Source organism: Poeciliopsis prolifica, unplaced genomic scaffold (assembly GCF_027474105.1).
Source record: "Poeciliopsis prolifica strain line A6 unplaced genomic scaffold, Auburn_PproV2 SCAFFOLD001, whole genome shotgun sequence".
Lineage (NCBI taxonomy): Eukaryota > Metazoa > Chordata > Actinopteri > Cyprinodontiformes > Poeciliidae > Poeciliopsis > Poeciliopsis prolifica.
This window is the reverse complement of record NW_026562376.1, coordinates 15,617,949-15,630,586: the sequence shown is the minus strand read 5'-3', so window position 1 is coordinate 15,630,586 and position 12,638 is coordinate 15,617,949. Positions and strand designations below refer to the sequence as shown.

Here is a 12,638-nt window from a genome sequence, read left to right as displayed (position 1 = left end):
CATATTCCAGTTTTAGTGAGTTCCAGTCAAGATCCAGACTTGAACTGAGTGAATTTGTTAATGTTCTTGGATGTTTTCTGTCCCACTAATTAGCAAAAGGAATACAAACCCTGCAAAAGTGCAATCATAAGCTAAGCACCTGTACTTGAAGAATGAATATTGAGTAGTATTGTACTGAGGGGGAAATAAAATACCAATGCAGAGCACGTTTTTCAGATTTTCTTTTTGAAATCAAATTTATGCATTCATGCCTTTGTTTGCCAAAGGAAAAGGGTTTGTGTTGGTCTGGCACATAAAATACATTGAAGTTTGTTGTTTTAAAAAGAGAAACAGAGAAAGCGGAAGCTTCAAAGGCGTGTGAATACTTTTGTTATAATTTGTAGATATTACAGATCCACAATGTAAATCATCAATAGATTTTAAAAGCATGCTTGTATCTCAAAGCCTCTAAAATGTCATTAATTCTCATTAATATTATTAAGAAGAAGAAGACGTGCAGCAGATTGTGCAGCTGATTTCTTGATTCCAGTTGCCTTTTATTAGTGTCTTTTCAATACAACGACAAAAAATCCTCTGAAATAAGGGCTTCGTCAAAGTCAGAACTGCAAAGTGCAGCCACACACACTCAAAAACGATGTCTTACTTTAGAGATTGATGGAAAGTGTTTAACACAAAAAGTGAATGATCTTTGGATACTTAAAAGTTTTCTTTAGAATGCGATGGAGCTAATAAGTTCCTTCCTCTGCAGTAAAATGAACAGATATTAACCAGGCTTTCTCTTTATGTTTTGATTAATAGTTTGTCCCTGCATTGTGCAGCTGCTGAAATGGTCATAGATTCTCTTTCAATTATTTGCTGCCATGCAGCCATGATTACAGCTAATGGGTGCCTGCGGCCGTCCCGCCTCAACAAGACGCAGAGCCATTCATCCTGCTGCTTGTTTCTGCAAAAAAGTTGTTTTGTTGTTTGTTTGTTTTTTATTTTATTGAATTCTAACCTCAAAATAAACAGATTCTTTTTGTGTGTTTTTACTGTTAAACATATCTGCTTTGTTTGTTTCCAGTTCACATCGATTTAAAGATGTGTGGTAGGAGCAAGAACACAAACGTTGTTCCTGCCAGCAACAGGACTCCTATCGCAGCATCCTGTTTTCATTCTTCAGCCAGGGGTCTCTGGTGTTTTTCATGTCTTTTTTCTCACTTTTACCACAGCCTTCAAGTTTTAACACATATACATTTGGGGTTAGGTTGCAGGGGGCAGGCAGTAAGAGAGGTTTTACTTGTGAGAACAAAAATATCTGCAACGTTTACTCAAGGGATTGTTCCTTTGTTACCTGGTAATAATCTCTTAAAAAAAGACAGCATCTTTTTTCAGTATCACACTGAACAAAGACACAAATGAAATGGTCAATCACATCACCTTTGCTGATTCTTTTCACTAAAATCAAATTGCAGTTTCATAATTACAGGTCAAACTCATCTTCCTAAGAAAAACAGTTTCACATTTTTGAGCTAGAGGGACGGAATTGATAAAGAATTTTCATCTTTCTTTCAGCCTCTGATGTTTTACTTTGCCTGTGGTTTTAGTATATTACTGCTTCTGCGGTGAAATTATCTTTTAAAAGCCACTTGCTGAGAGAACTGATGGCCATTAGCAGCTCCCGGGGGAGAAGGTAATAAAAAAAGGGAAAAAAAGTCTCCTTTTTTGTCCCTTTAGGCCAGGAAAAAAAGAAAAGCTAAAACTGCTGGATTAGTCTACAGGAGACAGAGGAATCAATTTTAGCAAATGGCCGAAAACAAGCTGTGAATCAACATCCACTAAAAGATAATGTTAGGGATGTTAAGGAGCTTTATTAAGTGCTCAAAGCACACAATAGAGGTATAGATAATGCATTATACCTTTCAGGATAGAAACTCTGACAGATATATTGTATTAAAATTACATTGTTTTACAATTACACATTTTATTGCCCCTTTTATTTCCCAGTCGTGTCTGGAAGTAAAAATTACTGAAGTATAAAAAGTATTTTATTGTTATTGCAGCAAAAACAAACAGGAAATTTATTCTATGCCTTTTCTCTTGTGAATGAATTTGACCTGGATGTCCTCTAAACCACTAAGGGTCAAAATTATACATACTGGCTCAGAAGTTTCTTTTTTTTACACTTTCTTACCCCTCTGAAAGAAATTGTGATTTACAACAGCTGGTTTCCAGTGATAGATCCCGGTTCATGTTTCTCCTAAGCACTGCCCAGTCATTTTAAACATGCTAATATCCAGAAGCTGCCTTTATCTATTGCAAAAGCAGCTTTTATTGACATTGTCCTGTTAGAAAAACCAACTGCAAGTTGAGGTAAGACTGAAGAATTTGGAGAAAACATTCAGAAGAGTCAACATCCCCAAATGTTGCAGTCCAACATCACCCTGAGCGCAGATCACAAAACGCTATATGAAATCTCCAAAAAGTCCTACAAATTCATCACAGGTTTTTTACTTATGGTGTGAGAATGCATTGCACTCACATTGGAAAAAGACTGAACTAGTGAACAGTGTGACTTATAAATCCATCACAGTTTCTACTGTGTGTGAAAGCGTATCTGAGGAAAATATGAAATCAAATTTTCCTCAAATTTTCTAAAATAAACCGAAAAAATATAGCTAAAATAAAATGTCAAAAATCAAAGGTAAAGCAGGACGGGATTTGAAAGCGAGGAGTGAAGGAAACATCCGGGAGACAAATGTCTTGCAGACAGCTACGCCTCACTGAAGTCATTTAACCCAAAAGGGGTAGCAATTATTTGATGTCTCTTCTTTCATAACTGAAAAAAGATTATTTAAAAAAAAAAATTAATATTTGCTTTATTACCATTTTATTATTATAACAGTGAACAGCACTAAATAAACATGGTCCATCCATGCAGAATCTCAATATGCAAAATAATAAATAATAATGAAAACAAAATTTAGTATCATCTTTTATTAAATTCGTATGAACCTGTCATTATATTGTACTGTGTATAGATTTTTATTAATGTGAAGATAAAAAATATATATCTACCTTTGCTTATTCGGTTTGTGCAAATTAACTAATGATGTGCAACAGTTTAGCTTGAGTGTTAATGACACAATTTGCGTGGCAATCATTTTAAAATATGTTAATGTGGCATTTCAGCTGAGGTGGAAATGAGAAAACTACACAGGCAGAAAAACGCAAAAGGAAATTAAACTGAGCCTAAATGCCAGCGCAGAAGACTGTAGAAGACCAAACTTAACCCTGTCAACTCCATTGGTATATTACAATCTTATCATTATTCTTTGACTCAATTATTCATTTTGTCTCCACTTGAACTGTGTGGCAGAAAATTTGTGTAGGTGGTGGTGTCATCCATCAGCAGCTCCGCAGGTGCACTTTGCATTTGCAGAGCCAAATCAACAGAACGGATCTCGGTTTGACCTCATCAATAAATAGGACTGGCAATTTACCCTGTTGCGGCTGCCTCTCAGTCCGGAGAAAAACACACAGAGAGGAATTGGCTCCATGTTTATTGTCATGATAAATGTTTACCCTGCATAAACAGGGAATATTTTCCCAGTCGTTTATAGAAACGACTCGATTGCTTTTATCTTATTCATAAGGCGGTCTGTTCCGTCGAAGCTCAAGTGTCAGATTTTTAACCTTTCAGTCAGTTTTCTGAAACAACATGCAGGGTTGCACGCTAGCTCAGAGAAAATGGCTCAAGACATCCAGAGAACACTCTGATTCAGACATACACTGTGTTCCAAATTATCATGCAAATTGGATTTAAGTGTCATAAAGATTAAATATTTTGTTGTGCTATTAAATTTATAGATGGCATTATGTGTCAGGACTCTTTTAATCACTGTAATTAATTTGATAGAGCTGGTTGATTAGTTTGTCTGGTGGCTCAATTAAAGGAAAACTACTTAAGAAGGATGTTCCACATTATTAAGCAGGCCACAGGTTTCAAGCAATATGGGAAAAAGAAAGCTGATGAAAATCAGAAGATAGTGTAGTGCCTTATGACTGTGAAGAGATTTGTGGCTGATTCAGAACAAAGATGGGTTTGTACAGATAAAGGCATAATGATGAAGGTTTCTGTTAGACAAATTCATCGGCTTAAGAGAGCAGCTGTTAAAATGCCCTTACAAAGCAGCAAACAGTTATTTGAAGCTGCTGGTGTTTCTGGAGCCTCGAGGTGGAGGATCCTCCAGAGGCTTGTGGTGCATGAACCAACTATTTGCCCACCCTAACCAGAGCTCACAAGCAGAAACGGTCGCAGTTGGCCCAGCCGTACATAAAGATTAATTTTCCAATAGACTTGTTCACTGATGACTGCTGTGCAACCCTGGATGGTCCAGACAGACGCAGAGAGAGCTGGTCGGCCCCAGCAAAGTATACTGAATTTCTGACTGATCACTTTCTTTCATGGTTCAAAAAGAAGAGCCAAACATTCAGTAGCAGAATCATCTTCACGCATTACAATGCACAATCTCATGCTGCAAGGAATACCACTGTGTCATTGGCTGCAATGGGCATAAAAGGGGAGGAAGTCATGGTGTGGTCACCATCCTCCTATGACCTCAACCCTATTGAGAATCTTTGGAGTTTCCTCAAGCAGAAGGACTGCTTGAGGAAATGCAGTTCATATCAAACAGCAGCTCTGGGAAGGTTTTCTGAACATCCTGGAAAGAAATTCAAGCAGAAACTTTCCAAAAACTCACAAGTTCAATGGATGCAAGAATTATGCAGGTGATATCAAAGAAGGTCCTATGGTAACATCTAACTCGGTCTGTTAAGATGTTTTTGATTGAAATAGTTTTTGATTTTAGGACATGTGACCACTTAATGCTGCACATTCAAAGAATGACTGCAGTTCTTTATAATTCATAAAATGCTTAGAAATCTGCTGTGCATAATAATTTGGAACAGTGCAGTTTGATTTTTTTATTTAAAAAAAAATATTGTTCTCATGGGGAGCTTAGTTAGGTAAAATTTGATTTATAAAGTAATAGTTCATGCCTTGAAAATTATACTGACCATCATTTGGATTGTCCTTTTAGGAATATTTGAGAAAATATCACTTGCATAATCATTTGGAACACGGTGTATTTCAAACTGGAACATTTGTGCATTAAATTGTTTGCAGCACAGATTGCAACTCTGGTTTTATTATAGTATTATAAAGGCTTTCACTCAAAGCAGAACAGGAAGGAAGAAACTTGAGGAGTGCTGTCAGCATTGTTTAGTAAATAATCATCTGTGACTTTAGATTTTTAAAATGATGTATAAACATATTATTATAATGTAAATGTAACTCATAAAGCTTATGCTAATTGATTCATACTGCATAAACATTGCCAGAAAGGATTGTGATGCCAATTATTCTTTGAACAATGGGTGCATTGTAAGGCGACAGATATTCAATTTATGTTTGGAGGACTTGTCGAATGTATAAGCCAAACTCATTCATTTTAATGAATGCCTGTGATTCATTACAATGGCTGCCACTGCCAATGCAACTCACTCTAATTCCCATCCATTAGAACAGGCTGGGATTAAGGCACTATGATAGAAGACACTATTTAGCCTTTATTAGAAAAATAATTGTATGGTAGTTTGTCATTCCTTCCAAATAGGCATTTTAATACAAAACTGGCAGGGTAGATAATTTGAATATGTCATTTTTAAGACAAAATTGATGATCCTCTAAATATAATAGAATCTATTGTTTAAAAAACTTTATATTTTCACTTTATTTACTGCCAGACTGCTCCCACCAGGTCAGGGTCAGTTTGTGAGAGTTTACTAATCATCTCTGGTGATGTGTTATGGATCATGAAACATGAGAACGAGATCCCCTTCTAAGTGAAATTTACACGTTCTTCCTGTTCATGCCTGCTTTGCTCTTTCCTGCAGATCAATCTGTCCTAATGTGGGGGTTTAGATGGGATAAAAACCAAAAACATTCGCAGTTACCTGAGAGTTTGGACTTGGCAGCTTTGGACTTGGCAGCTTTACCAAGACTCAGGTTGCAGCTGGTTGTTTTAGTCAGTCACAAAGTTAGCGATGATTCCACACGGATGGTGCTGTGACCATTAAAGAAAGGGTTGTCTTGCATTCTGTTTGCTTTGGAAATCATTGGGAAATCAGAGTCAGAGTGAACCCAGTGGACTTTAAACACTGTTTCTGCTTCTTTCTCTAGATTGTTTGATTTGCAGCATCATTTCCAAATTTTTATTCTAATGTCAGGGAAGGTTTCTGTAATTTACTCCACTTGGAAAGTGTTAGACTAATAAAATAAAATAAGGACGCGTGACTGCAACCACTTTCTGTAAAATCAGAGTTTTTATGCCATACCCAGTCATCCTCTACCTACAGTATATCTCACAAACAAGTCCACAGATAAATTTCAGACTTACTGAGTTCAGAGATGCTGCCCACCCTTGTGGCCAGTAAGCATTGTTCGATGGAGCGCAGTTCGGATTGACTGAAGGAGTTTCCCTCCCCGCACTTCGCCGCTCTCTGCTGTTGCTGCTCCTTGTGAAGAGTCAGGCCCTCAGGAAGGCTGAGCACACCTGAGGGGGCAAAAGGAGTAGACTGAGTATTACATCAGATCAAGCCGTCAGAAAAAATGTTAATATTTCTCCAGGAATCTTCACGGTTTTCTAAACACATGCAAATCAGATAAGTGTGGTGTTTGTGCTCTATGCCCCTTGATTCAATAATTTCTGAAAGCACATTTAACTAAGAAGATAATTGATGCAAATGCATCAATTGTCTTCAGGATTGTCCTGGATGTAGCTCCACCCATCTTCCCATAAAATCTGAAAATCCCTGTCACAGCCGCAGAAAAGCATCCCAACGACATGACACTGTCACTACCGTGTTTCCCCATAAGGGCAATGTTTTCAGGGTGCATTGCAGTCTAAATCTTCTGCCACACACAACATTTTGCACATAGGGTAAAAAAGTTTCATTTCAGTCCCATCTGAGCAGAATGACTTCGTTCACGTCTTCGCTGTGACATGACTGTCTTGCCGAGCTCTTTTTAGGGTTTGTATCGTTTCCTCTCATGAAACAGCAAAACCAATCCCTCTGTGTTTATCCTCGTAATCAGCGAGAGAAAAGCAGCTCGGGTTTCACTGTCTCTACTTTCATAATGTGCTATTAAAATAATGGGCATGCTGCCTGTGACAAACATGGCCTTCTTCACTCAGTTTGATTCGGTTTGTGAGGAAGGACAGATGCTTATAAAACTGCTTCTCAATAAAGAAAAGTTGAGACTTGCAGCCTAAAATCTAACTAAAACCCTCAGGCAATGATCTCCAAATAAAACAGGAACACATATTCAGTGGAAAGTATCGCCTGGACTCATGATGCAGTTGATCAACCCGGCTCTCTGTAAACACTGTTTGTCGTCAACCATGTGAAGAATTGCGCTCTTAAAACAAAAGATTTTTTTTTTTCAAATATACTGGTTTGTGTGCAGATTTAAGAGTAGGGACAACTGTGTTTTGGGCTGGAATAATTTATTTTTCTAAGTTTTATCAATGAGAGAATCAGCAGCGAAGCAAGACAATAAAAAAGTCACATTTGTGTTAAAGTTGTGTTTAAATTAAGAAAAAGTAGAGCCTATCCAGCTGCTTCTGGAAGCAATATTGTTTTTTTGTTGAACTTATTTTCAGTGTAATCTGAATATAAAAACGATTTGAGTTTGTTTAGCAGAACTTCAGCAAACTTGAAGTCATTTACTTAAACGTAAACTCCTATATACATCAATGTATATAGGAGTTAGATGCATATAGGAGACCAATGTGAATTCAACAGAACAATCAAACCAAACACAGCTTTGAAACAACAAGTTACATTTTTAGTGAGTGGAGCAGAGAGACCTTGAGGCGTTTTATATGGACAAATGCTCACGAACAACATAGGGAAGAAAAGTGAGGCAAAGTTCATCTCTGGAAAAGTCAAGCATTTGAAAATAAATTCTGGTCTCAGTCTGATTTATCTTGTAAAGTTCCAATCATTTTTCACTATTAATCATGAACTAATTGCAATTGGTTGCGTCAGTATTTCTTTGTGTAAATTCTTTTAAAAAGAATCTTAGCTGAACCTCCTGTAGTAAAATAAAAATCTTCAGATATATTCCTTTTAACCTTGAGCTCCCGACTGTCAACCTCCTTAACCTTGGTTGGTGGGAATAAGAGGCCCGGCTGACAGTGAAGTGGTGATTGCTATCAGGATGGACTAAGGCAATGTGACTCACTGACTCTCTGCCTCCTAATGCGAGGCTCAGTCTGCCCTCGGGGAGGAGCTGATGGTTCTCCCCCTCTCTGCCTCTCTTAGTATCCTGCTCCTAGTTCCACGAACTTGGACGTCTTCCAAGAAATGCATTGTCCTCTGGTTTTCCAATACAGTTTAATGGCACAGGGCTCTCGGTTGGTTTTACGGCCATAGTGACGCAGTGACGGGTATTAATTTTCCTCCTTACAATGTGTGAGGATTGAACACCTGATTCTCTTTAAGTGGGCCTGCCCGGTTCACCATATGGCAGATACAGTATTCAGTGGCACTGAAGGAGAAACACTGGACGATCCCTTCCGGCAAGAGACTGTCGCTGGAGAAGAAGTAATGAGTACACAGGAGTTTCCATTAAGATGTCACTGAATGTGCACGTCTTATTCTTTGATGGACAGCTGGATATAAAACATGCATTGTCTGTTCAAATTACCAAGTTATTTTCTTTATGAAATATGAAATTGAGGGTTAATGTAGTTTTTTAGTTTACAAAGATAGAAGTTCACATCCACTGACCATAGAAATTGGTGTAATTATAATTTTGGGCTTCATTTAGCATTACATGTTTTTTTTTTTAAGTCGGTAAGATTAAACTACAAACAAAATCAATATATAAAAAAAGACTAATGTACATTTCCACACAAATATGTTGACACGTCCCGTTTCCGCATGTGGATAAAACTTTTGCTACGCCTCTGTTAATTGCACAAGAGCCCACGATCCCCCCTGAAATAACTTGATACTGACAAACATAATAAGACATAAAAATGACTGAAAATTAACTGATGAAAGTGTTTTTAAATTGTGGTTCAACAGAATCATTTATAAATAAACTAATTCAATAGGCCTTGACCAAAACATGTGTGACTTAATATCTTGTTGTGGAGCCTTTTTGAGGCAATCACAGCAATCAAACAATTTCTGGAACTGCCAATGAGACTTCTGCTCCTGTCTACAGGTGTTTGGACTGTCTTACGATTGAAGGGTTTCTTCTCATGATGGCAAGTTTCAGCTCCGTCCATCAAAATCAGTGGCAGAGCCAGAAAATGTTCAACGTCAGGGTGGGAACGCTGCTCACTCCCACCAATGTCCACTTTGGAGCACAACATCCATATATTCTAAATAATTCACTAAAAATAAAATATATTTTCTACAAGCAAATCTACATACTCCTCTACTTATAAATGCATCCTGTCTAAGCTAATCTCATTGCCGACACCATTTGTTTAGAAGAGGAACTGTTTGTTCTGAAGGTTTGGTCTGCTGGGTGCAACCTTTGTGTTTTGGGTCATTATCCTCTTAGAAAAACTATAACCAGCTTCTGTTGACACTAGGCAACAGGTTTTTCTCCAGAATGTCTTAACAGACTTGAGATTTCATCGTACTCTGAATATATTCAAGACACCCTGTGCCAGATGGGTGCAGCTCCAGAACAAAACCAAGACTTGCCCACTAAAGTCGCTGCTCTTTTCTTGGTTTGCTTCATTTTTGCTTTTATGAACATAGAGCTGAAGTGTTTTGCCAAAAAGCTCCAGTTTTGTCTCATCTGTCCAAAGGAAATTTTCTCAGAAGATTTGTGGCTTGTCTAAGTGTATTGTGGTAAATACCAGGCCAGATTTTCTGGGTCTTTGGTCACCATCAGTATTGTCTTTCTTCTCAGTTTGTCATCAATTTTCCTCCTTGAGCCACAGCCAGGAAGTTTGGCTTCAGTCCGGTGGACCTTAAACTTCTGAAGAATATGATATGTGCACAGTAGCCACAGTAGCATCAGGCTGTTTAGAGACGGTCTAATAGCCTTTACTGTTAGCATATATTATCTTGTCTATCATTTTATTTCTAAACTCCTTCACAACTCTCTCCTTTATTTGCTGATGTTCAGTGTGGTACACACCATGTCACCGTCACCCTTCAAATAAGCAGATCGACAGTTTACAAGCTTTAATACAGAGTATAAATGATTCTAAGTGGAGGATGCTACCTCTTTTCTAGAGGTAGCATCATTTTTTTTTGTCCAGGTCTATTTTATTAGTTTAATTTTAAAATGATTCTGCTGAACCACACTTCAAAAGCAATGTCCGATCACCATTGATTGATTTGAAAAAACTCTTTTTATTTATTATTACTTTTGTTATTTTCAGGTTATTTCAGTGACCACTGAGATGGGGCAAACCAGCACTCTTATCCACAAGAATGCAATCATATTCAATAAGTTATATTTCCAGATCAATCCTCTTTGTCAGATTAAAAGCATTTAAAAAAAAAATAAATAACAACCTTTAAGCAGGTATTAAACATCCTTTTTTTTTTTATCAAGACCAAATTTCTGTTTTTAAATATAGTTTTTGCATTGGCGTATTGGCAGGAAATCTTTCCAATTAACAGAAATTAACATGTTAAAATGTTAGTCTCTGTCTAATTAACCTATGTAACGTGTTTAACTTATTGGAGTTCCTGAAATAAACTGACTCCATCATCGTCTAAAGTATTGCATAGGTCTGTATATGTGGTTGTCCTTTAGAAGGTCGGAGAAAAAACACGCCCTCTCTGCAGCCATCAGCAAGCACATGGAAATTATTCTGGCAGGATATTTAAGTATCTTTCTTGGCAGAAACGGTTAATTTAAATTGGCTGGTTTCCAGGCACAAACTCAGCTTTTAAACAGAAGCCATAAATTTTCAACAGAGTTGAGGAGGAGGTTATTGAAGAAGCTGAATACTGCCCTCCTTTATCATTCTCAAACTAGTGGTGCTTTTACTTTTTTTCGGAGGGGCCTATCTGCTTGTCTTAACAACCAAACATGCCTGATTTCCAACATTTTGGCTCATAGGATGGAGTCTATTCAGCAAAAAAAAAAAAAAAAAGCTTTCATTATGCAATTCAAAAGAAGGATAGAAAGCTGAAAAAAGTATTGATCTGGTTGATGTCAGGTTAAACAAATAATTAAAAGATAGATTGAGACCTAGAATGAGTTGTACAGAGATAGCTGCAGAGGGAAACATGTACACCACACACTCACACACACATTTTATAAATATATATGTATCCATCTGGATTTACCTAAGTAAATAGGTGCATGAGTCACTATCACTTTAAAGCAAAGTGGACCTTAATTTTTTTAAAATTACATGGGTTTAACAGCTGTTTTTTTCAGATAAATATCACAAATATTACTGTTATTGATTGATTGTACTGAAGTTCATGAGGCAGTAGCTGCTTCTCAATTAATTTAATTTAATTTAACCATCAAACAGTTTTATGATACAATAAAAGCAGGTAATTAAAATTAGCAAGCTGCTGGAAGGAGCTCAACATGGAAACCCAAATGATCATTATGTCAAAGCTGAAAACTTCAAACTGGAGGTGAGAAATTTGATCTGAATGGTAAATGAATTGTTCATCACTGACCACTTTATCAGCAACTTTCTCAGCATATTATGAACAGACTGAGGCTGGCAATAAGCAAGCGTGGGCAAGGAATCCACAGGATGGGCCAATACTAGGTTTGGAGTGAATCCATATTTAATCCTTAATGCCAAATGCACTGAATTGGTACAGAGTGAACGATAACATGATTGCATACATATCAGAGTGAAATGTTAAATAAGAAATAATAAACCTGCATTGATTAACATATTTTTTTTCTATTTATGCCTTATATTTCTCAATTTAGGGATGTATTTTGTAACATTTTTTTAATCCACCTTTCAAAGTCAATGCACTTTGGATTTTCACCATCTTAATTTTATATATATATATATATATATATATATATATATATATATATATATATATATATATATATATATATATATATATATATATATATATATATATATATATATATATATATATATATATATATATACACACACACCCAGCTCCTTCCCACTATGCTGGTTTACAGCTTAGTGGGAAGGTCATACAATGACCTTGTATGAAAAAACATTAAGTGGTCCTAAATGCAGCTTTCTCTTATTTCTTCTGGGTCTGTCTGTCAAAGAACAGATGACTGCAGTTTAGACAAGTTGTCGAAGGGCTGGCAGAGCCAGGAGAGTAGAAACTGTGACCTCAGTGTGGCTCCTACCCTGTATTTAAATCTATTTTAGTTGGACACACAGTGATGTGAACTTCCCCAAACATAGTTGAACTCTGCAAACGCTCCGGCTTTTGGCTTCATGCAGAGATTAGATGCATGGGCAGAAATTTTGATTTGGCAAACTATGATTAGACTGCATGAGCAGGTGCACCAGAGCATATCATTGGGTGTATTTGAGAACCGACTTGAGCACCACATATGAATCAGTCTGGAAACAGAG

At 36.9% G+C, this 12,638-nt stretch overlaps 1 protein-coding gene across 2 annotated transcripts in view; it reads right to left on the bottom strand.

Moving 5' to 3' along the window:
* Window positions 1-12,638, bottom strand: part of btbd11b (BTB (POZ) domain containing 11b) — a 76,152-nt gene that overhangs the window by 19,346 nt on the left and 44,168 nt on the right. For both annotated transcript variants that reach the window (XM_055041881.1, XM_055041889.1), the window contains exon 2: window positions 6,441-6,596. In XM_055041881.1, coding sequence (XP_054897856.1) covers window positions 6,441-6,596 — 156 coding nt within the window. The remainder of the gene's footprint in view (window positions 1-6,440; window positions 6,597-12,638) is intronic.